A 26,931-nucleotide genomic window follows, 5' to 3' on the forward strand; every position below is an offset into this window, starting at 1 on the left:
TGTCAGGGATATGTAGGCGATGTAGGATAAAAGACGGCAGTTTGTTATGTGTTTTTTATTTTAGTTGTAAAGGCAGAAGGTTTTGTAGCTTAATGCATTCTATTCATTAAAATGGAAAACCTTCTGTGTGCAGCAGCCCCCCTCAACCCCCCTAATGCTTACCTGAGCCTTCTCCAATCCAGCAACGGGACTCTCCCTTCTGATTGGCAGAGACACACAGCGGGTGACACTGGCTCTCACTGCTGTCAATCAAAGTTAGTGAGCCAATTAATATAGAGGGAGTGGGCCAGGCCACGGCTCCATGTCTGAATGGATACACAGAGCAGCAGCTTGGCTCAGGTGCCACCAAAGCAAGCTGCTTGCTGTGGGGGCACTGGGCAGGAGGGAGGGGGCCAGGAGCCCCTGTGAGGGTCCTGAGAAGTGGAGGATCTGGGCTGCTCTGTACAAAACCACTCTGCACAGAGCAGGTAAGCATGACATTATACATAAAAGTACAGCGCTCACAAAATATTTAAGTTAATATGTGAAACAAAATAAAAATGTCCATATACATTGTACAAAGTGCTCCAATTTTTAAAGTGCAGTTGTGCTCCAGACTTGAAGGTGTGCTACACACCCCTCATGTGTACTGTGTCAAGCACGAGTTTATATATATATATATATATATATATATATATATATATATATATATATATATATATATATATATATATATATATATATATATATATATATATATATATATATATATATATATATATACACACAGAGACTGATGGGCACTGATGAGGAGTCACTAATATGCAGCACTGATAGGCGGCACTGATTTGCAGCACTAATGGCCATTGATAGGCGACACTGGTGGCCACTGATAGGTGGCACTGATGTGCACTGATAGGCATCACTGATAGGAGGCATTTATGGGCATTGATAGGGGGCACTGATGGGTGGCACCATTGGGCACTGATAGATGTCACTGTTAGGTAGCACTGATGAGGAGTCACTGATAGGCATTAATGATGGGCACTAATTGGCATCTGTGAGGGGCACTGACAGGCATTACTGATGGGCACTGATTAGCATTTGTGGATGGGCACTGATTGGCAACTGTGATGGGAACTGATTGGAATTTCTTGTTTATACTGATTGGCATCTGATAGGCACCAATTAGCAAGTGTGGTGGGCACCTCTGATGGGGGCTGCACTAATAATCAATTAATCAATGCACTGATTATCAGAGCAGACCCCCCCTGTCAGGAGAGCTGCTGATTGGCTCTCCTCTGCTCGCGCCTTGTCAGCGCAAACTGAGGAAAGCTGATTACCATTACTTCCTGTTTACTGCTGTGATCAGCTGTGATTGGTCTTATTCGCTTTACTGAGATCGGAGATGCAGTGTGTAAGAGTGATAGACCGCACCACCGATCGCTGCTCTGCACGCCCTCGGGGGCACTGACAAGCGGCTTTTCCTTCTGGACGTCATATGATGCCCAGTCAGTATAACTGGTCCCCTGCTCAGCCATCACTCTGCTGTGTGGTTAAATATTGGGATAATGTGCATATATTATGACCTTATGTTGTGTGCATGTGCAAAAGTGGTCCAGGCATGTGTTTTGGCATATATGACAATGTTGTCATGGTTTAATGGGTGAAGGGTGAAAGGTTTACTTTTCTATAATTAACCTGCATATGTGGGTTCTCTGCAATAATAAATGTTTTTCATATTGGACTTTTTTGGTTACTTAATATACAAGCTGCACTGCGTAGACCTTTTAGATGACCAATCTTTGTTGGTGGGTTCTTATAACCCCTGAATATTTTCCTATAGTATTCACAATTAGTAGCATATGAAACTGTGTAGACAATGTTTCCACTCATGTATATGTATGTACCCCATCATAACACCACAAAGCATGAACTGTAGCTTTGTTTTTTGTAGTCAGTGACTTAAAGTATGTATTTTTTTTAAATAAATGCTAAAAGTGTAAGATAGCTCTCCAAAAAAGTAGAGATAATTCATTACATGTACTTCTTTACATAGACAGCATACAATTAAATGTGTGCTCCTTAGCAAACCACATTTGACAGTGAACAAGCTGTGTATACACTACCAGAGCTGTGCTCATCACTGTATACATAGTCATATTTGAACATGTTGCTGTTTTCCTACTAAATGATTGCCCATTTTGCTATCTTGTGATGCATACATCTCTACTAGTTTGTGCAACCTCCTGGGTCAGCATTACTATATCCTGAGTCATTGTTCACATACTTAAGTGTACATCTGAGGTAAGGGGTGTGTTTTCTCACACAAACACACAGGTGTTGCATGCATCTACATGCAGGCAGTCTCATTCATGTTTATTTGGGCACATAGCTGCATAGACACAGCTGCAGCTTCCAATGTAACATCTGTGTAGGTGCGGGTGCATGTTCCCTAATTCACAGTGTCTGCATATGCCTGTACGCCTGTGTGAATGAGGCCTTAGAAAATACTGTATCCTAGGTCAAAATGACATGTTCCTGGTTCAGAATTATGGAATCCTGCTGCCCCTTGCCCATATTTTTAATAAATGACATTTATATATGTTGAAATTGAAACCACAAACGTAAGGTCATCTTATTGACCGTTGGTATGTTTCCTCTTTTAGGAGAAAGTATTCCAGTGACAAAAACACCTCTTCCAAATATTGACAACTTCATTCCATGGATGGCACACAGTGGTGATGACTATAAGAGACATGTGCTGTTTTGTGGAACTGAAGTGATCCAGACAAAGGGAAATGGGCAAGATCTTGTTAAAGCCGTTGTCCTACAAACTGGTATGCTATATATGAGTTATTCTTGTATACTTCTCTATATCTACATGTGTTCTTCATTAAAAAAAAAAATGGGGATCTCCTAAGTTTTTTGAGGCATGGCCTTCTTTCCTTATAATGTATGTATAGTCAAACCTTTTTTTTTTTTTGGATGGATTGGGGAGGGGTTAAAACCCCTACCAGTTTACTTTTTGTTGTCTGCGTATCATTAGAGAAATTTCCTTTCCTCTAACCAAGCAGAGCTTAGAGGAAAACTACTAAAGTGAAAATTTCCCTCTAAGCCCTTGTACACACGGTCAGACATCCCGACAACCAAATCCGTCGGATTTTGTCCGACGGATTTTGTCCGCAACTGTTGCATACACACAGTCGGACAAAGTTGTCAGAAAATCCGACCGTACTTAACGTGATGACGTTATTTCGTTAGGACGGGACTACGTTCAGGCTAGTAGCCAATAGTTTTGGTCTAGGAATTTGATCTGAGTATGCGTGGCACTTTGTCCGATCGGAATTCTCTACACATGATCGGACAAAGTCCGATCGGATCATGTTGTCGGAAAATTTTATAGCCCAGCTGGAAAACTTGGTCCATCGGATACTCCGATGGAAACAGTCCGATGGAGCCCACACACTGTCGGATTATCCGACAACACGGTCCTATCGGACATTGTCCATCGGAATGTCCAACCGTGTGTACAAGGGCTTACAGTTATTCCCAGAACAGAGCATAACACAGCATCCATCCAGGTGTGGATCACCTCAAATCATCAGATGTAGATAACCAATGAAATGAAGATGACAAATGTGATTGTGCTGCTGAGATAATACCTTATATATGCACAATGTAGCAATTATCATCAGCGTTATGGCAATTGGGTATTAACTGCTTCGACACACCCTGTACAGTATACCATTCTTTTGCTGCTGGAGCTCTTTTTCTCTTTTTTTGCACACATGTTTAAATGCACATTTTAGGCCTGTTAAAACCCTCAAGCATGTTCTATTTATATAAATAATAAGTTCATTTTAGTGAAAGTAAATGCTAAATATCACCATGTTTAATGAAATATAAAAGATGAGGCTACACCGAGTAATTAGGAACTAAACATGTCAAGCCTTAAAAATTGTGCCTGTAAAATAGTGACAAGCTTCAGTAGACAAAAACAATCTTATACAATGCTTTAAAACCCCTTACAGATCATCAGTTTAGAATTAACAATAAATAATGATCCTAGAAAAAATTCTCTCATTGTAGCATGCACAGTAATATGAATCATATAGCATAGCACAATTTACATTTCATATGTAGGTGCTCCTGAAAACGTATGTTTGTACGTACAGAGTAGAAAGGCTTTACATTTTTTGGGGTGTTTAATTTTTTAAGCTCCCTGCCCCTATGTAATAGAATTTTACTTCAAAAATGTTTTTATTTTGACGTATAAAAGTCATATACAAGAAGAATTTAAGGGTAACAGAAGAGATACAATATGACACATTAATTATGTAGCTCCTTTGGAGCTAGTGTGAAATCAGAGGGCCACATAAAGAACATTTCAGAGAAATGAGCGACACGAAGCATAACAACAAAACAATTGATGAAGCCCTATTAACTAGCTGGAAACAACCTGTGGGCCATTTTGGGCCTCTGTCCGGGCTAAATTGTCTAATGCATCAGTGACCAGTGGCAGTACATAATCCCTTCATGCTGCATATTACTAATAGCATAGTTACGGAAATAGCCTCCCCCAAAGAGTTAACCCGTACAGCAGCCAATTTACAGGAAAGCCATTACACTGACTAAGGGCGTTTTCTACAAAACCTAGGCTGCTACACTGAAGCCTCTGCTGCTGAACATCTTTAATGGCCGTTCCAGCTATTTATCATCTCCGCTCCTCCGGATAGAAGTGGCTGTGATTACCCTTCCCTCCGTTACATTTTATGCCTGACTACAATGTCATTTTGTGAGTAGCCAATTGGCTGTGTGATTTTATCAGATTAAATATCATTTACCTTATATACTACACTTAGTTTGGCGCACTTCTTGTCTTTTCTACATTATATTTCCTAGAGAGTTGTGCTTCTCCTCTCAAGACAGTTGCTGCCACTGGTGTTAGGAGTTTGAACTTTTATGGACCATACCTAAGGAACTCTGTGGACATTATCTGTGCTTTTTGTGCATGTGTACATGTATATATGTGCATGTGTATGTGTGTGTGTATGTATATATATATATATATATTTTATTTCCCTTGATCCCATTTTCTCCCCCCCTCTCCCCCCCCCTGTTTTTTATTATAGAGGTTTTTGGACGGTGTTTGATTTTTGCGCCATCTTATTTCTATTCCTTGATTACACTGACTAAGGAAGGAGGATTTGTCAGCCCAATGCCTTACTTGCAAAGTTGCACACAGTTCCCATGCAGCACCACTCTTTCTTTCATCCCCCCCTCCTGGCATCTGAAGGACATCATGCCAGGATGGGGCTAGAGAGCATTTGTTGGGCGGAGATCACTCCACCTTACAGGGAAGTGAATGCGCATCTTCTAGTGTGTCGGGTGCAGGTGTGCACTCGGCACACAGCTTCAGCTCTGACTGAAACTGTGTAATGTAGTGGCATTGATCACACAGGTCCAGGTTGAAGCAATACTTTAGCAACACCAGGCAGCACTGTAAGTCAGCTTCACCTGTGCCCCCCATCAGAAATTGATTGCAATTTCAAGTGCACTTTGTACTTGTAGTTTGCACTTGTAGTGCAAAGTGGCTTTGCCTTTCGTAAATAACCACCTTAGTGTGTTTATAACGCTCTGCTGTTGTTGGAATAAAGAATATGTCTGTGACAGCCAAGAGGTTCAAGGAAATAGCCTTACTGATATTTAATGAATTGTAAAATGATTATTTAGAGGGGTACTTTGTGAAGGTTAGCCATCTTCTCAGAACACATCATCACTATGCACAACTGGGACAGTGACAGAGGGTTGCTTAATGAGTCCTACAAATGATCATCTGCACTTGGTGATTTGAGGATGGATATTGTGTTTTATTCTATTTGTTGTTTTTTTTAAGTATCTTTGTGACGATTTGAAGTAATTTATGAATACATTTTATTAAAGATTTAGTATGAAATTGGTGCACTGTCTTTTTTTTATATACAAATAAAGAATTAGACAAAGGATTTAACCCTTCCCCACATCAAAAACCAAAAGAAACTTTTGCTAAGTGATACACTTTAATCTGGTCTAAGCAGCAACTGCAATTATGTGGCCAGAATCTAACCAGAGTTTAAAAGAACGGTTATATTCCTGATTTGAATGACAGTGTTAAATATGGAACTTCCCATCTTGCCCTATCTGACCTGGTTTAAATTAAAATCAAACTACAGACAGATTATATAATGGCTAATGTTTCAATATAAACACAACTTTGCAGGCAGGAGGCTGGGCAAATATTAGTATTAAACATGAAAAATATACAGTGCCAGAATAACATGCAGAATGATGGTCAAACCTTTGGTTTACTCATGGACTACCAATGGAAACTAATGAAGACTTCTGAGGGCTTAGATCTATACATTAGATATTTGTACATAGGCAATAAGGTATTATGTGGTTTTACTTTTTGGTGTTCATCATACCAGTGTCCCATGTGCAAAAATATACTTTGATTTTCAGAAACTTTGTAACAGGTTTCTTTTGGAATCACTGGGATAGCTGAATTTATAGCCCAGTCTTGCATATTTTCTAGAGCTCAGGACCAATAACTGATAGTTCAAAGACTTTTTACAGTTACAGTAATTGTTTAAATATTTGCGAACTATTTTTTATTTTAGGATTTAATACAGCAAAGGGAGATCTTGTAAGATTTATTCTCTACAACAAGCCTATGAATGTGAAGCTGCACAAAGAAGCTCTCCGATTTTTATCAGTACTTGTCTTTGTGGCTTTGTCTGCTGTCATCTATACAGCAATTGTGTTCAAAATGAATGGGGTAAGTATATTATGTATGTTCATCTGAAAATATGCCTAAAAAGTCAAATCAGTTGCCAAAGCATACCGGGGGGAATTCAATAAAGAAATAAGGACAATTTTTTGGTTCTACGGCCCTTTAAAATGGCCCGCGACATTCAAAATCATTGACCGCCCGTTTCGGTAACTTTAGCAACACGCGTGGCCGATTTTTTACAGAAGTAGAGCTATTTATTCACCAAGTTTAAAAATAATTACCTCCTTTCAAATTTGATTGTACAACATGATTACAAATTGTCTGTCCTCTCCTATAAGAAGGAATAGGGGGATAGCTAAATTCTAGTTCTGGGAAATAATTCCTGAGTAATGGGCAATGTTTTTTGATAATAATTTTAATATTTTTTAGAATATCGATGAAATTGTGAAACAAAAAACACCCTTTTGTCACTTATATCCCTAGATCTGCCTGTATTATAAAGTAGGGATGGGCTTTATGTTTGAGTCGAACGGGAGTTTGACTCGAACATTGGCTTGTTCGAACAGCGAACAATTTTGGGTGTTCGAGGCAAATTCGAAAGCGGCGGAAAACCCTTTAAAAGGCTGTGGGAGAAATCAAAAGTGCTAATTTTAAAGGCTTATATGCATGGTATTGTAATAAAAAGTGTTTGGGGACCTGGGTCCTGCCCCAGGGGACATGTATCAATGCAAAAAAAGGTTTAAAAAAAAACAGTTTTTTTGGGAGCAGTGATTTTAATAATGCTTAATAAAGTGAAACAATATAAGTGTAATATTCCTTTAAATATCGTACCTGGGGGTGTCTATAGTATGCCTGTAAAGTGGCGCATGTTTCCCGTGTTTAGAACAGTCTGACTGCAAAATTACATTTCTAAAGGAAAAAAAGTAATTTAAAACTATTCGCGGCTATAATGAATTGTCGATCCGACAATACACATAAAAGTTCATTGATAAAAACGGCATGGAATTTACCCACAGAGGAACCCCGAACCAAATTTTTAAAAAAAAAATGTGTGAGGGTCCCCCTAAATTCTGTACCAGGCCCTTCAGGTCTTGGAATCTTATTGGAATCTGGAAGCCCCCTTTAACAAGGGGACCCCCAGATCCCGCCCCCCCCGTGTGAATTGGTAGTGGGGTACAAATATACCCCTACCTTTTCACAAAAAAAGTGTCAAAAGGGTTAAAAAACACAAGAGAGGGTTTTTGACAAGTCCTTTATTAATTTCTTCTTCTTTCCGCTTCTTCTTCCATCTTCTGGTCTTCCTTCTGTGTTCTTCTTCTTCCTCCATCTTCTTCTTCATCTTCTTCTTCCTCTGCTCTTCTCCTCCTGCATCTTGCTCCGGCTTCTTCTCCGCTCTGTTTGCATGATCCGCCTCAGTGGGAGTCTTCCGCCATGTGACGCTTCTGTTCTTCTGACACTTCTAATATAATGAACCCGCCCCCTCTGATGCACGGGGACTTCCCTATGGCTTTCCCCATCACTGTCATTGATTACCATCCTCGTGGCCTCCTCAAATGGTGACAATACAGTGCTTGCATCCTTAATGGTCAGCCATTGGCATAGGGGAAAAAAAGCCAAGGTGACCTGAGCCTGTTGTCATTCTGTACTGACACAAGGGCTTGTTGACGGCACTCTGCTGCATGTATAGCCACTGCAGAATTCCCAAAGTTGAGTTTCACCTGGTGGACATGTCACAAATAAGGCGGTTTACGGGCAGGTGGAATTCCCGCTGAATTTCAGCCAACCGAGCACTGGCTGTGTATGACCGGCTGTAATGGCTACAGACTGTTCTGGCCTGATTTAGTACATCTTGTAACCCTGTGTATGTACTTAGGAAATGCTGCACCACCAAATTGAGAACATGTGCCAGGCATGGCACATGTGTTAACTTTCCCTGTCTAAGGGCAGACAGGAGGTTTGAGCCATTATCGGACACCACCATTCCTGGTTCCAGCTGGCATGGTGTGAACAACCTTTGGGCCTGTCCTTGCAGAGCTGCAAGAATCTCTGTGTGGTTCCTGTCCCTAAACACACCAGCTGAAGCACTGCATGGCACCTTTTAGCCTGACTCTGGAAAAAGCCCTTTGAACGCTTAGGAGGTACCTGATGTTGATAGGACAATTCTGCAGAGAAGGCATTCAGGTGCTGGGCATGTGGGTGGCAGGGACTGAATTTTTTTTTCTGCTGCAGAAGATGGGGCAGAGAAATTTGCCAGCTACAGCTGGTTGTGTGCCGCTGGTAGATGAGCTGCTTGGACCTTGGACACCCTGTGCTACACCATGATTCCTGTGAGTGGAGACTGCTGAAAAGTAATGACTTGGTATCGCAGGGTCAGACTGAAGTGGGTAAGGAGGAGGGGAGGGACAGATTTATGCCCCTTTTGTGTGGCTTTTAGGTGCTCTTGCCAACAGGATGAGTGGTTGGACGTTAAATGCCTTGTTAGGCATGTGGTACCCAAATGGTTGGTCTTTTTGCCACGTTTGATGTGCCTGTGACACAGTTTGCAGATAGCAACAGTACGATCTGCTGAAGATGTGCTGAAAAAGGCCCAGACAGCTGAGCTGTGGGGAATGGGCCGGGAGATAACAGCTGCAGAATGTGGTGGAATAGGGTGGCTGCTGTCTACTCTTTCTTGATGCCGACCTCCTTGGGGTTGTGTCGCCTCACCTTCAGTTTCCTCCTCGGCTCCATCTGGCACCCAAATCGCATCAGTGAGCTCATCATCATCAGCATCATCATCATCTCCATCTCCTCCATCTTCATAATTACCACTGGAGACAACTTGGCAATACGCTGCGACTTGGGGAACATGAATGCCAATTTGTCTACCAGTGTTCCTCCCTCTCTCTAGGCTCATGTTCCTGTCATCCTCAACCTCAGAACCAGTATCTGAATGCAGTAATGGCTGGACATCATCGAGGCACACATGGCTGACGCTGTGGTCAAATAACTCAGCTGACTCCTCAATGGCTGATGTTAGGGCTATGGCAGAAATAGATGAGGACAGAGGCAGGTTTATCTACTCTGGCAACTGCAGGGTACTGCACACTTGTCTCTGCTTGTGTGACAGAGGATGAGGAGGATGAGAAAGGTTTACTAAGCCAGTCTACAACCTCCTCTGCATGTTGTGGCTGGATAGCATGGGCAAACTCACTTAACAGAGGAAATGATGCCCTGCCTGAGGACAGACCACCACGTCCACCTTTGCCTGTGGACATATTTGTTGCTGGCCCCCTTACAGTGCCAAGGGAACATCTGCCTCTCCTTGTTGTTCTCCCAAGCATTATTGGGAGGGAGGAGGCGGTGCTTATAAGCAAATGTAAAGGAGAAGTTGAAATCTGTACGTAGATGCACTTTAATCAATGTAAAGAGGGTTTGGTGCACTTTAATTGAGTACTCACACTACACAGACACACTCCACGTATATAATATACTGCAATATAATGCTCCAAACGTACAGTGACACACTGAACTATATGGCGTTAAACTGGCAGTAACGCACAAAAACGACATGACGTTAAACTGGCAGTAAGGCACGCAAAACTATATAGCGTTAAACTGGCAGTAACACACACAAAACTATATGACATTAAACTGACAGTAATGCATGCAAAACTATATGGAGTTAAACTGGCAGTACCACAAGCGAAACGATATGGCGTTAAACTGGCAGTAATGCACGCAAAACAATATGGCGTTAAACTGGCAGTAACACACACAAAACTATATGACATTAAACTGACAGTAATGCATGCAAAACTATATGGAGTTAAACTGGCAGTACCACAAGCGAAACGATATGGCGTTAAACTGGCAGTAATGCACGCAAAACAATATGGCGTTAAACTGGCAGTAACTCACACAAAACTATATGGGGTTAAACTAGCAGTAACGCATGCAAAACTATATGGCGTTAAACTCGCAGTAACACACGCAAATTGATATGACGTTAAACTGGCAGTAACACATGTAAAACTATATGATGTTAAACTGCCAGTAATGCACGCAATACGATATGGCGTTAAACTGTCAGTAATGCAATCAAATAGATGGTGTTCAACCATCACTACACTAAAGCTATCTGAACTGTCCCTACTCTAGCTATATACTAATGTCAAGATTACTGACACGGTCTCACTACACTACACTGAAACTATCTGAGCTGTCCCTACTCCAGCTGTATATTAATGTAAAGATTACTGACACGGTCTCACTACACTACAGTGAAACTATCTGAGCTGTCCCTACTGTAGCTGCACACTATGAAAAACTGAATGATGGTCCTCCTCACTACACTCACACGATCCCTAGACTGACACTAAACTAATATTCTACACTGACACTGACAATTGAAGCAAAATAGCACTGTATAGCACACTAACTAATGGCATAGAACAGAGCCCTGTTCTATCTCTCTCCACGCCAAAATCACACTGAAAATGGCTGCCATTGAAAGAATACTTTTATACTGTGGGGCGGGAATGAGCCATGATTGGCTAAAGTCATGATGACAGTGTCCAATCATGACTCTGACAGTGCCTTATGCCCTGATTGGCTGAAGCTTTCACTGCTTCAGCCAATCAGGGCTTGCAATGCACTTTTCAACGCCACAATGCATTGTGGTCAGTTTGGGGGGGCCAAACAAACGGTCAAACTATCCTTTTGTTTGGTTGTCCGTTGAACGTCCAAACAATGAAAGTTTGGCCCGAACTTATTCCCGGGCAAACTGTTCGCTCATCCCTATTCCCTATCTAACATATGAGTTTCACAATTTGAATTGAATTACTGAAACAATTAAACTTTTTAATTAAACTCTATTTTTTTTAGATGCGCCTGTATTACCTTGGGGTCTATTTATTCATGTTTTTATCCAAGATTTACACAATTTTTACCCATAATTTACCTCACACTAGATTAAATCGAAAAATTGATGGATTTTGGGTTAAAGCTTTGTGAATCTTGGGTAAAAAGAATAATAAATAGACCTCTTTGTGTTCTTCAATGGCTAGCAATGCTTTTTGTTTATACTTGTTTATGTAAGGTAGCTTTTATGAAAAACAAACTTACTGTGGTTAAGCAGCTTTTTTCCTTGTTCTTCTTCCCCACAGGCCAGTGTACATGATATAGTACTGATGTCATTATTGATACTAACAGCAGCTGTGAATGCTGCCCTTCCAGCCACCATTACACTTGGTCTTCTTTATGGACAAACAAGACTGAAGAAACTCGGTATATTCTGCATTAGTCCTCAAAGGATTAATTTAGCTGGGCAATTAAATCTTGTATGTTTTGACAAAGTAAGTTTAATCTTATGAATGTTTTGCATTCCATAAATGTTTTCCATGATCATAATGAAGTGAAAAGAAAATGCAATGTAAAGCATTGCACTTCCTAGCTATTTAAATGGTTTAGCTAAACGGTTTAGCTATTTCTATGGTTTGCCATAGAAAGCGACTTCCTATGGTGGTACACGGAAAAGAAGAAGAACTGAGAGTTCTGGCAGGGGACCCCAGAAGAGGGGTATGTGCGCGTGTGTGAGCATGCTTGTATGTGCGTGTGTGTGAGCATGCTTGTGCGTGTGTGTGAGCATGCGTGTGTGTGTGTGTGTGAGCATGCTTGTATGTGTGCGTGTGAGCATGCTTGTGTGTGTGAGCATGCTTGTATGTGTGTGTGTACATGCTTGTGTGTGGGTGAGCATTCTTGTATGTGTGTGTGTGAGAGTATGCATGTATGTGTGTGTGTGAGCATGCTTGTATGTGTGTGTGTGATCATGCATGCATGTATGTGTGTGTGTGTGTGTGAGCATGCTTGTATGTATGTATGTATGCATGTGTGTGTGTGTGCGCATGTATGTGAGTGTGCATGTATGCATATGTATGTATGTGAATGTGCATGTGTTTATCAGTGGCGGTGCATCCAAAAGGGTGCACAGGTGCAGCCCTCTCTCTCCAGCCACCCCCTCTATGACCAATGGATAGATTCATGCATAGCATAGCATGATTCTATCCATGGCCACCGCTGCCACCCCCATTTTTAGGCGTCTGGTCCATTTTGGGGTGTCGGACGCCTGAATTACAGTGGCGGGGGTGTTTTTGCAGCACCTGATGGGTTCAGACCTGATGGGTCCATGGGCTCTAATATGCTTCAAAATAGGTGAACTGCGAGCGCCATGCTTGACGCTCACAGTCTACCCAGGTGTGTTAGAAAAGTGAATTAATATTCACTTTCCTAACACTGACCCGCCTCTCCACCAATCAGGTGTGCGGGTCTGTTACCCATCACCTGATTGGCTGAAACGATAGGCGCAGCTATTGGACGCCTATCAGGAGGAGAGGACGGGAGATGAGGATGGCAGGAGATGCATGGAGGACCCCGCCCATGGCCGTTACCCGCTGCCCCACCAAGACAGGGTAAGTGGTGGGCAGACAGCAAGCGGGCGGTGGGGATTCACAGTGGCAGCATTTGATGGGCACAACAACAGAATTTGATGTGCACAGTGGCGGCATTTGATGGGCACAGTGGCAGCATTTGATGGGTACACTGGCAGCATTTGATAGCACAGCATCAGAGTTTGATGGGCACAGTAATGACATTTGATGGTACAGTGGTGGCGTTTGATGGTACAGTGGTGGCGTTTGATGGGCACAGTGGCTGTAATTGATGTTTTTTAAATCGGTTCCTTTATATGCAGCCACCCAGGAGAAAAGGGCTCTGTCCAGAGGTCGGGGGGGGGGGGGGTGCCTCCATGGTTTCCTGCATCGGGGCCCTGAAGGTTCTAGTTACGCCACTGGATACAATGATATATTAAATGATATATCTTTGGATACTTTTAAATCTTTGTTACCATAATGTCACTCATTTTAATGCAAACTGTTGAGAGTCTAACTGCCCAGAGTTTGGAGGGTACATTAAAAATTGTACAGATGTTTTCCCAGGTTGATTTATGCAGGACACAAGTTGTCTTCTTTTATTGTATTTGAAAACAAGGACATTGCAAAATAAAATCTTTCAAAGGGCTATAAAAGCTGATGTGGCAAGCCTATCCTTTCAAAACTTTGGTCAACTTTTCCAAGGTCCAGAAAGACCCCACAGTTGCTGGTTAGCCATCATGTTATAACATATCTCCATAATGTGCACCTATAACACAAAGATCTTTAAGACAAGAACAAGTTTTTAATCTGTTTTTTGGAGACAAAGGACAGTTTTCTCTCATTGTTTAGATAAAAAAAATGAGGAACCAACTTGGCAGTATGGATTCCCCAAGCCTATTGCCTTTTAATTAGCATATCATCTGGGACAAACAGAATATACACTGGCATTTATACATTCAATTAATTACATTTTGATATTGCCAGAAGCAATCACAGTGACTGATATCTAACCAGGTAGATCACACATCCACACTTATCAATCATACCGTTTATTAGAGATATTTATATACATAATTAATTACATCTGCCATTGGAGTTGATACACATTGTAATAATAATAAAAATAATCTGTTATTATTTTTTATCCTAGACAGGCACTTTAACAGAAGATATCTTAGATTTATATGGCATACTTCCTTGTGATAACAGCAGGTAAGTTTGGATTAGCCAGTGAGGTAATATGAACTAATTTACCATACTAAATATTTTTATTAACACAAGTCTAGTTTTCTATTTTTATAATGTTAATTCATGATATGCAGAGTATGCAGCATCTATGGGTCATGATAGCACTGCTTCCTTTACTTGATTACACGCAGTTCATTGAAAAGTGATCTCAGATGTCCTTGGGATTTACTTTGAGATTCCATTTTAATCTACTAACAGGAAAGGGCTAATCAAGCTCTGCCCTTTCTCCTTCTGCAGCAACAGAGGGATCTATTGCTTGCTTATAATGGCCATTAATTTAATTGTAAAAGTGATCGATTTCTACATAAGTTTGTGAAGGCTGTATTATGTTCCCCCTGATCATATCCAATCCCACATGAAAAAGGGTAAAAAAAAAAAATTGACAACATAAAAACAAAAACTTTCTTGATCCTGGATGTGAGCTTTGTCAAATGCTATCTAAACATATGCATTGCCAATCAACTATTCTGTGATCTCAGATGTGAAAAAGAGTGCCATGATTGCTCTCACCTGACTCAGTTTTGATACTACGCTAATTAATACAAATCAGAAAAGTTCTACTAAATTGAACATACATAGACATCACAATCCTCATATTCAAAAGACTTTGATTATTACTAGGAAGGTGAAACAATTAGGCTAGGTTCACACTGCCGCACGGATCGGCTCACAGTAGGGGTTTAGTTCATCCCCGGTCACCACTTCATTTTGGTCCCAATTGTTGGCTGAATGCAAACCTGAAATGGACCAGAAGACACACAGGACTCCTGTGCAATTTGCTCCACAGCTGTCCCAAAGCTGTGTGAACTGTCTCCATTGAGAGCTGGTCACAGTCTCCTGACATGCAAATTGGATGCAGGGAAACCCCCAACCAATTCGCAATATTGTGAACCCAGCCTAAAGTAGAACTCTCTATTTTTTGTTTGTTTGTTTTTTTTTCAAATAACTTGCCTTTGTCCTGTTAAACTAAAATAGCAGCTCTCAGTGTAACATAGAGTTCAGTATTGCCATAAACAAACCCTCTGGGAGTTCATTATTCACAATATTAGCCTGGGCTCAAATTCAGTGCAGCAGAGAGTGCACTGCCATCATAACGTGGCACTCATTTCTTCACTATTATAACACTTATACCAATTTAAACTTTAAAATAATAATATATATATATATATATATATATATATATATATATATACACTGTACATATATATATATATATATATATATATATATATATATATATATATATATATATATAGTGCCTTGAAAAAGTATTCATACCCCTTGAATATTTCCAAATTTTCTCATGTTCTCACAACCAAAAACGTAAATGTATTTTATTGGGATTTTATATGTCATAGACCAACACAGAGTGACACATAATTGTGAAGTGGAAGGAAATGGATAAATGGTTTTACTACAAATAAATATGTGAAAAGTGTGACATGCATTTGTATTCAGCCCCCCTGAGTCAGTACTTTGTAGAATCACTGCAATTACAGCTGCAAGTCTTTTGGGGTATGTCTCTACCAGCTTTGCACATCTAGAGAGTGACATTTTTTCCCATTCTTCTTTGCAAAATAGCTCAAGCTCTGTCACATTGGAACAGCAATATTCAGCCTCTGTGAACAGCAATTTTCAAGTCTTACCATAGATTTTCAATTGAATTTAGGTCTGGACTTTTACTGGGCCATTCTAACACATGAATATGCTTTTATTTAAACCATTTTATGGTAGATCTGGCTGTATGTTTAGGGTTGTTGTCCTGCTGGAATGTGAACCTCCATCTCCAGTCTTTTAAATACTCTAACAGGTTTTCTTCTAAGATTGCCCTGCATTTGGCGTAATCCATTTTCTCATCAACTCTGACCAGCTTCCCTACCCCTGCTGAAGAAAAGCATCCCCACAACATGATGCTGCCACTACCATGTTTCACAATGGAGATGGTGTGTTCAGGGTGATGGCAGTGTTCGTTTTTCACATAGCATTTTGCTTTTAGACCAAAAAGTTCAGTTTTGGTCTCATCTGACCAGAGCACCTTCTTCCACATGTTTGCTGTGTCCCCCACATGGATTCTCACAAACTGCAAACAGGACTTCTTATGGCTTTCTTTCAACAATGGCTTTCTTCTTGCCACTCTTCCATAAAGGCCAGATTTATGGAGTGCTTGACTAATAGTTGTTCTGTGGACAGATTCTCCCACCTGAGCTGTGGATCTCTGCAGCTCCTCCAAAGTTACCATGGGCCTCTTGGCTGCTTCTCTGATTAATGCCCGCCTTGCTCGGCCTGTCAGTTTAGGTGGGCTGCCATTTCTTGGTAGGTTTGCAGTTGTGCCATACTTGGATGATGGATTGAACAATGCTCTGTGAGATATTCAAAGCTTAGGATATTTCTTTATAACCTAACTCTGCATTAACCACTTGCCGACCGCCTAACGCCGATCTACGTCATCAGAATGGCACGGGCAGGCATAAGCACGTAGATGTACGTGTTTTGCCTCCCGCGGGTCGGGGGCCCGATCGGGCCCCCGCCCGGTGCCTGCGGCGGTCGGTTTTCGTTCGGGAGCGATCCCGGACGAGGGGACGGCCATTCATTCATGGCCACCCCCTCGCGATCGCTCCCGACGAATGGAAATCCCCGGTGACATCACTTCCTCTCCTGTAATGTAAACACAGGAGAGGAAGTGATGTATTCTCTCCTCCGTGTCGGTATTTTTCGTTCCGACACGGAGGAGAGCGGATCAGTGAGTTGCACCAACACATCCCACACACAGTAGAACATGCCAGGCACACTCACACCCCCCCTTTACCCCCCGATCACCCCCCCAATTACCCCTGCCCCCCAGTCACAGTGACACCAATGTCATTTTTTTTTTTTTTTTTTTTTTTTTTGCATTGGTGTCATTTGTGACTGTAATAACTGTTAGGGCAGTTAGGGTTAGCCCCCTTTAGTTCTAATGTACCCCCCTAACCCCCCCAATAAAGGTTTAACCCCATGATCACCCCCCGTCGCCAGTGTCACTAAGGCTGGGTTCACATTGCAGCGGTTTATGAGAACGAATGTGATTCGCACCGCACTGCAGTGCAAATCACATCCGATCTCTGTGCGATTCGAGTTCAGCCATTCGCCGCACCCGCCGCACCCGCCACACCCGCCGCACCCGCCGCAAATTCGCACGGGACCCTTTTTTTGGCCCGCAGCAGAATCGGATCGCATGGGTGTTCACACCATGCGATCCGAGTTTGCAGATCGCACTGCGATATGCGAACTGATCTGGGGGTGTCAGTAACATTTCACTGACACTCCCAGCAGTTCGCATAGGGCAGTGTGAACTGCCGCCGGGAGGCATGCGATGCGGGAACCCGCCGCGGATTCGCGGCGTTTCCGCATCGCTCCAGTGTGAACCCAGCCTAATAAGCGATCATTTTTCTGATCGCCGTATTAGTGTCACAGGTGACGCTAGTTAGGCAGGTAGGTATTTAGGTTCGCCGCAGCTTTTTATAGCGCTAGGGACCCCCATATACTACCGCATAAAGCCCCCTGATTGCCCCCTAGTTAACCCTTTCACCAGTGATCACCATATAACTGTTACAGGTGACGCTGGTTGGTTAGTTATTTTTTTATAGTTTCAGGGCACCCGCCATTTATTACCTAATAAAGGTTTAACCCCCTGATCACCCGGCAGGTGTCATTTGTGACTAATAACTGTTAGGGCAGTTAGGGTTAGCCCCCTTTAGTTCTAAGGTACCCCCCTAACCCCCCCAATAAAGGTTTAACCCCGTGATCACCCCCCGTCGCCAGTGTCACTAAGGCTGGGTTCACATTGCAGCGGTTTATGAGAACGGATGTGATTCGCACCGCACTGCAGTGCAAATCACATCCGATCTCTGTGCGATTCGAGTTCAGCTATACAGATAGTATGGCTGAATTCGTGTCGCACCCGCCGCACCCGCCGCAAACTCGCACGGGACCCTTTTTTTGGTCCGCAGCAGAATCGGATCGCATGGGTGTTCACACCATGCGATCCAAGTTTGCAGATCGCACTGCGATATGCGAACTGATCTGGGGGTGTCATTAACATTTCACTGACACTCCCAGCAGTTCGCATAGGGCAGTGTGAACTGCCGCCGGGAGGCATGCGATGCGGGAACCCGCCGCGCATTCGTGGCGTTCCCGCATCGCTCCAGTGTGAACCCAGCCTAATAAGCGATCGTTTTTCTGATCGCTGTATTAGTGTCACAGGTGACGCTAGTTAGGCAGGTAGGTATTTAGGTTCGCCGCAGCTTTTTATAGCGCCAGGGACCCCCATATACTACCGCATAAAGCCCCCTGATTGCCCCCTAGTTAACCCTTTCACCAGTGATCACCATATAACTGTTACAGGTGACGCTGGTTGGTTAGTTATTTTTTTATAGTTTCAGGGCACCCGCCATTTATTACCTAGTCTCACTAGTGTACCCCTAAATTTAGGGGTGTCTACTTTCTAAAATGGGGTCATTTGGGGGGGGGGGTTTGTGCCATCTTGGCATTTTATGGCCTTCAAAACTGTAACGCCCTTAGAAAGCCTGAAGGCGGTGCTTGGTTTTTGGGGCCCCGTACGCGGCTAGGCTCCCAAAAAGTCCCACATATGTGGTATCCCCGTACTCAGGAGAAGCAGCAGAATTTATTTTGGGGTGTCATTTCACATATGCCCATGGCATGCGTGAGCAATATATCATTTAGTGACAACTTTGTGAAAAAAAAAAAAAGTTTGTAATTTTCCCGCAACTTGTGGCAAAATATAAAATATTCCATGGACTCAACATGCCTCTCAGCAAATAGCTTGGGGTGTCTACTTTCTAAAATGGGGTCATTTGTGGGGGTTTTGTGCCATCTTGGCATTTTATGGCCTTCAAAACTGTAATAGGTAGTGAGAAGTGAACTCAAAAAATTACGCCCTTAGAAAGCCTGAAGGCGGTGCTTGGTTTTCGGGGCCCCGTACGCGGCTAGGCTCCCAAAAAGTCCCACATATGTGGTATCCCCGTACTCAGGAGAAGCAGCAGAATTTATTTTGGGGTGTCATTTCACATATGCCCATGGCATGCATGAGCAATATATCATTTAGTGACAACTTTGTGAAAAAAAAAAAAAAAAAAAAAAAGTTTGTAATTTTCCCGCAACTTGTGGCAAAATATAAAATATTCCATGGACTCAACATGCCTCTCAGCAAATAGCTTGGGGTGTCTACTTTCTAAAATGGGGTCATTTGTGGGGGTTTTGTGCCATCTTGGCATTTTATGGCCTTCAAAACTGTAATAGGTAGTGAGGCGTGAAATCAAAAATTTACGCCCTTAGAAAGCCTGAAGGCGGTGCTTGGTTTTCGGGGCCCTGTACGCGGCTAGGCTCCCAAAAAGTCCCACATATGTGGTATCCCCGTACTCAGGAGAAGCAGCAGAATTTATTTTGGGGTGTCATTTCACATACGCCCATAGCATGTGTGAGCAATATATCATTTAGTGACAACTTTGTGTAAAAAAAAAAAAAAAATTTTTTTTTTGTCATTATTCAATCGCTTGAGGCAAAAAAATAAAATATTCAATGGGCTCAACATGCCTCTTATCAATTTCCTTAGGGGGTCTACTTTCCAAAATGGGGTCATTTGGGGGGGTTTTGTACTGCCCTGTCATTTTAGCACCTCAAGAAATGAGATAGGCAGTCGTAAACTAAAAGCTGCGTAAATTCCAGAAAACGTACCTTAGTTTGTAGATGTGACAACTTTTGCGCAAACCAATAAATATACAATTATTGACTTTTTTTTTACCAAAGACATGTGGCTGAATACATTTTGTCCTAAATGTATGACTAAAATTGAGTTTATTGGATTTTTCTAATAACAAAAAGTAGAAAATATCATTTTTTTTCAAAATTTGCGGTCTTTTTACGTTTATATCGCAAAAAATAAAAATCGCAGAGGCAATCAAATACCATCAAAAGAAAGCTCTATTTGTGGGAAGAAAAGGACGCAAATTTTGTTTGGGTACAACATTGCATGACCGCGCAATTACCAGTTAAAGCAGCGCAGTGCCAAAGTGTAAAAAGACCTCTGGTCATTTACCAGCAAAATGGTCCGGTCTGAAAGTGGTTAAACAACTCGACAATTTCATCCTCTGAGGGCTTCACAGAACAGCTGTATTTATACTGAGATTAAATTACACACAGGTGGACTCTTATTTACTAATTAGGTGACTTAGGAGACTTCTGAAGGCAATTGGTTCCAATAGATTTTAGTTAGGGGTATCAGAGTAAAGGGGGCTGAATACAAATGCACGCCACACTTTTCAAATATTTATTTGCTAAAAAATGTAAAAAACATTTATCAGTTTCTTTTCACTTCACACTTATGTGCCACATTTACATTTTTGGTTGTAACATGACAAAATGTAGAAAATGTCAAGGAGTGTGAATACTTTTTCAAGGAACTGTATATTACAGTGTTTTCCAGAAAGGGGAAAAAACACAAAGTAGGTACTCTCTAAGTACTACTAACTGCAAACATGTAATCATACCGTTTAAATGTTCAAGCTTTTTAAAATTATTGGTCTCTTGGTGGCTTCCAATAGCAGATCTATATAAATCCAGAGAACTTTTTTAAAGCGGTTGTATAGTCTATTTTTTTACTTTTATCTACAGGTAAGCCTATAATAAGGCTTACCTGTAGGTAAAAAAAAATCTCCTAAACCTGTATGGTTTAGGAAATATTCCCCTGGCAATGAGCTGCTCACTGCAGCGGTGCATGTGCACAGGGGTTTCTCGGCTGGAAGCCCAGCAGACGACAGACCCTGCCGGAAAGAAATCTCCCGCTCGCATGCGTGGGAGGGACGATATCGCTGCTCCGGCCACTCACAGCGCCGGAGGCACGATATCCAGAAGACACGCCGCGGGAACACGTCAGCTCCCTCGGCGTGGATCGGGCCAGATGTCAGGGCCTCGTTCTAAGGTAAGTATTTCATAATGAGCTAGTATGCGTTGCATACTAGCTCATTATGTCTTTTCCCTTACAGGTATGAAAAAAAAATGTCAGCGGGTTTACTACCGCTTTAAGTTAACCATGAGAAGTTGGTAACTTTCTATATCATTTCATTTCTTAAAACCACCACCATCACCAATTGATTACACAGTCACCTATCTGATCTGATTTGCATCGATGTCTATATGCACATGTGTTACTGGCTCGCACATGGCATTCATAGCTCAGATTCTCTGTGATTCGTCTTCATCTTCGTGCATCAATGATGCACTCCACATATCTTCCTCAATAATAAAGAGTAGCCTTAACAAAAGTCATAGTTTGTTTATACGTAAAGGTAGCTGGGCTTTTGACCTTGTATATTTTGGAAACGTGTGACATCATCCTGCAATAGATCCTGGCTATGTTCCTGCTCACTCTATTCTTACTTTTCTGGCTAAGAGGGGTATTTCCATTACAAGATATATTAACTATATTATAATTATTATTATATAATTAACAGGAAGAATAGGGTTTCCTTGTAACTTCAAATGAGTGTAAATTCAAGCACAGAGTTATCGACATAGCATCTCCTGGGAGACATAAGAAACTATGTGGTCAATTCACTAATGTTTATGGCATGCAATAAGGATATCATGTTACTCATTTGCATAACTTATTGCAAGTTAAGTACAATTCACTAAAGAAAAAAAGAAAAATTTTGCGGTAAATAACTAAATCCAAAAATGTGTCGGTAAATATATTGCAAAAAATGTGCGGTACTTAACACCTCCCATTTGCTGGCAGTAACCAATGTGGTATTTCCTGTTGGAGTAAGAAATAGTGGAGAGAGCAAGTTGCTGGTATTTTGTCCCCAATGGAGCCACTTGACAGCAACCTTTTCCAGTTTAACCTGCAGAGGAGGCATCAGAGGAGGAGGGTTGTACTGATGGCTCCCCATCAGTTTCCTGAGAGGACCCTGCTGGATGACTTCAGTGAGCATGAGGTGCTGAGGAAGTTCTGGCTAACAGAGGATCTGATCCTCATGCTCAATATGAGGCTGTGGATGTACCTGGAGACCACTACCCAGAGGAGTCATGCAATCCCAGGCATGACCAAATTGCTGACCATGCTGCACTTCCTGGGCAAGGCGTCATCCCAAGGAGACATTGAGAAAGGGAGACTATAGTGGACTTTAGTAGTACCATACAACAACTGAAATAGACAGTCATAAATAAAATATTTGATACAATTTATTACATATATATATACACACATTTAACAATAGAGTATTAAAACCGGCAATGATAATCAAAGAAGCTTTAGTTTTGTGGTCACACCAAACTGTGGCGACCAAAACATTGACACCATCTGTGTATTGGTTGCTCTACATGTATAGCGGATCACATTTACCGCTTCTTCAGGAGCTATAGTGTACATATACACAAGAATTATAAGGCGATTATCATACAGCTATGAGATAAAGAGAACATACATTAGTCAAACAGAACATATAACAGTATTTAAAATAGCATAATATAATTTAAAATGAGCATCAGCTGTGGGTACCCCCAAAACAGTCATCTTACCCAGAACACCAAATTGTTGGAGGCCAAGGGATCATACCAGATAATGGCTGGCGATGCAGATGGTGTTTCATAGACATCTTTTTCATGGATCCTTGGAAGACTGTTGGAAGGATTTTGTGAGAGCATCAACACCTTCATCTATATGCCTGCATCTCACCAGGAGTGGGATCATATCAAAGGGGGCTTCTATGGCATGGCTTCGATCATCAATGTAATGTGTGCTATAGATTGCACCCATGTCCCCCTCTTTCCCCCGAGCAAGAAGGAGCATATTTACTGGAACCGAAAGGGCTACCACTCCATGAACCTACAGGTCGTGTGCGACACCCAGATCCTCATCAGGGACGTGGTGACCAGATTCCTGGAGTTAGTCCATGATGCCCATATTCTCACGCAGTCACTGCTGTTTGAGAATTTTAAAAAGGACTCATTCCCTCATGGCTGGCTACTTGGTAAGTAATGGAAAATCCTCATATGTTTTCTTGCATTCATGTTTGTTTACATACCTGTAGGATCATTTCATGGCTCTTACCTGTGACTGCTCAGTAATGTGTCCCCTCTTTCCAATGCATGTCTCACCTCTGCCAGCTCATATCAGTTACTGCTCAGTAATGTACCCCCTCTTTCCAATTCACATCTCACCTCTACAAACTTTTACCTGTGACTCCTCAGTAATGTGCCCCTCTTTCCAATGTATTCCCTCCAATGCTATTGTTTTGGCAAATTTAAATTCAACTTACATTTTTTCTTTAACCCTTACAGTAGGTGATTCTGGGTATCCATGCCTGCTTTGGCTTTTCACATCTGTCACCTACTGTATGTCTTGAGCCACAACCAAGCCCACTCCAGGATGCGGTTTGTAATAGAGCAGACCTTTGGTGTCCCAAAGAGTCGGTTCCACTGTATCTGTACTTCTTATCGGGTGGGATCCTGAAGTATGCTCAGGGGAAAGTGGGGTTCCTTGCCTGATGCATCCTCTGCAACATTGTCTGGCATGCAGAACTGCTGGAGGGTATAAATGTGGGGATGATGGAGGATGAAAAGGACATTTCTGTGGCGGAAATCTCATCAGCAGCTGATCAATCTGTATTTTACCTGGTGAGTTACAATTTAAATATGACATGTCTTACAAAAGTGTGATTTTCCCAACGTAAAAATGTACCCTGTGCACCTTTTCATAGAATGCACATGGGCACATGCTCTTTTGTATTTTTGGGGGTTTGCTGGGGTGGTGCTAGATGATTATTAGAACCCTGGCTCTACTTATGTGCTGACAAAACCAATTTTATATATATATATATATATATATATATATATATATATATATATACACAACACAATTTAATAGCAAAGGACACTTAATAAATTGAAGACAATAAATAGGTCAAATTATTGTTTTTATTCGTTTTCAGCCAAATTGAACTACAACAAAAAAATACAACCAAAACAAATATGGACACATGTGGTCTTTACATAGCAGTAGTACCATGACATGCAGAAATAAAGAACAATTTACACATAACATTCAAAAAGGGGAACTCTGTTACCCCTGGACACCCACACAAATAAGCAATATTCTTCCCCGGTAAACCCACACAAATGGGCATTATAACATACACCCACACAAATGGGCATTAGTCAGTTCAATACATGTTCCCCACAAATAGACCAAAAATGGTACAGTAATCTACCTGTAGAAAAGGGCACAATACTACCCACAAATTCCACCCCATAAAGGGGGCATCATTTCACCCACAGGAAAGGGTACTATTCGACCCACATAAAGGGGTGCAATAATACCCTCAGAAAGGAGTCACAGAAAGGGGCCTTATTCAACACACAGAAAGGGGTACTATTCCACCAATAGAAAGTTGTGCAAATTGCTTCACCAGTGTTCCCAGAGCCTGGGGTGTTCACGTGCCACCTTCTGCTGCTGCATATCGTTACCCTTGGAAAGCTGTTATACACTGGGTCTTCCTGATGCCGGATCACCTGCTTCATACATCCATGTTATGCCTCCTCTTATCCTTGATTCTGTAAGTGTTTTCAATCTTGTTTGGGGATATTAAAAGTTTTAATTCTGCACTTAGAGGAGCCTTTTTTTCTTTCATCAGAAAGTTGTGCAATACTACCCTCACTGAGGGGTCTAATTTAACCCACAGAGAGCCCAAATCAACCCACAGAGTCCGACAGAAAGGGGGTTCAATTCCATCCACAGGGAGCCTAATTCAACCCACAGAGAGCCCAAAATCAACCCACAGAGTCCCACAGAAAGGGGGTTAAATTCCATCCACAGGGAGCCTAATTACACCCACAGAAGATCCACATGAAAGGGGCCTAATTAAACCCACAGAAGACCCACAGAGAGAGGCAGTGCTGTCTTTAAGGCAGAGCAAAAGGGACAGCTGCCCTGGGTCCTGTCACTCTTGTGGGGCCCAAAGTTTAACTCCCTTCCAACTTGAATGAGGGAACGTATTTTGGTTTCACAGTTTGAGCTCATTTGGAACCTACGTTCCCTCATTCAAGTTGTAATAGAAAAAACAGTTACTCAATTCTTGGACACTTATATGTGGACACTAACATTGATTGCAGTTTTACTATTTTTCACATATAGTATTATATGATTTATTGCAATAATTTTCACCTTTACAATTTTTTTTTAGTGCTACCCTGTTTATGTATATCAGGGTATGATGATAAAATGTAACCTCTGGCTACCAATCGCAATCGCTTCCTGATCTGATACAGTAAACTGATTTTAAGTCTAGCTGCTATTTATTATCTTCTACATTGTCATCAATTTCTATGCTGCTGCCTTCACTACTGTTTATCGTTATCAGACCATAGCCCTAAAAATAAATACATGTTTAAAGTTTTGCATTACAATACTTTTGGTTGTTGAGATTACAGTGATGTTCACCAATCTATTCTTTCTGCCAGATGACCCAGATGGGACTGCACCCAGCTTGTCCATCCTGGAGTTTGAAGCTGGCTTCTGATATGTCCACTGCAAAAGAAAGAATACATTTTAATATTCAAATTTACATTTTTATTGCATGATTGTTGTTATACTTACATTTGACGTTTTCTGTTTGGCCAAGTGTCCTGGTTTCTCAGTCTTCCTTGGTACCTGTGTTAAAAGATTAATGTTAAGTATACATTTTACTTTTCCGTTACATTAAAATATATTCAATTAACTTCAATTAAGTTTTCTTTTGCTTTTTCTAAACATTCTGCTGGTCTACAGGTAAAAAAAAAAAGATGAGTAGGGAGAGAGAGGGAGAGAGAGGGAAAGGGGAGGGGGAGGGAGAGACGGAGCAAGAGAGAGGGGGGGAGGGAGGAAGGGAGGGGAGAGAGAGAGAGGAAGGGGGAGAGAGAAAGAGAGAAAGAGAGAAGAGAAAGAGATCGGGAGGGGGAGAGAGGGGGGAGAGAGAGAGGGAGGGATAGAGTAAGAGTTATGGGTATAGGTAGTGAGGGGGATGGGGACTGTGCAAATGTTACCTTCATCATTGGAAAAAGAAGATATTGTGCCTCCAAATCCTGATTAGCAGAATGCTGCATCTGTAATATATAAAATAAAAAAGAATCACAAAAAAAACGAAAAAAAAAAACAACCCACAACAGAAGAGTATGCAGTGCATGATGGTGTACATACATGTGTCATGCAGAGATTTTGCAAACTGAGTGTGTGCTGGGGTGCCCTATGAGGCCAATATGGTAGTTACCGCACAATCAAAAGAATACCGATGTACTTATTTAACACTAAATTCTTAGTGAATTGAACTTTCACAACTGATTTACGGCATGCAGTATTTTACCGCATCTTATTTGTCATTATTTAACTCTTAGTGAATTGACCCCTATTTAATTTATTGGCATTTATAAAAAAATATATATATATTGACTTAATGTATTTTTATTGTTTAACGTATTTGATGGTGTTCATTT

General features: G+C 41.6%; 1 protein-coding gene and 1 long non-coding RNA gene across 5 annotated transcripts in view; both read left to right on the top strand.

Moving 5' to 3' along the window:
* LOC143988162 (putative cation-transporting ATPase 13A4) overlaps positions 1-26,931 on the top strand; it is a 162,071-nt gene that overhangs the window by 70,744 nt on the left and 64,396 nt on the right. For all 4 annotated transcript variants that reach the window (XM_077487495.1, XM_077487493.1, XM_077487494.1 and 1 more), the window contains 4 exons: positions 2,649-2,819; positions 6,642-6,799; positions 11,902-12,090; positions 14,315-14,376. In XM_077487495.1, coding sequence (XP_077343621.1) covers positions 2,649-2,819; positions 6,642-6,799; positions 11,902-12,090; positions 14,315-14,376 — 580 coding nt within the window. The remainder of the gene's footprint in view (positions 1-2,648; positions 2,820-6,641; positions 6,800-11,901; positions 12,091-14,314; positions 14,377-26,931) is intronic.
* On the top strand, positions 20,537-26,597 carry LOC143988163 (uncharacterized). The gene is made up of 2 exons (XR_013276777.1): positions 20,537-24,081; positions 25,924-26,597. It is a non-coding gene; the product is annotated as an uncharacterized LOC143988163 (long non-coding RNA).

The sequence above is a fragment of the Lithobates pipiens genome, unplaced genomic scaffold (assembly GCF_037356315.1).
Source record: "Lithobates pipiens isolate NorthernLeopardFrog02 unplaced genomic scaffold, aLitPip1_a1.2 Scaffold_18, whole genome shotgun sequence".
Lineage (NCBI taxonomy): Eukaryota > Metazoa > Chordata > Amphibia > Anura > Ranidae > Lithobates > Lithobates pipiens.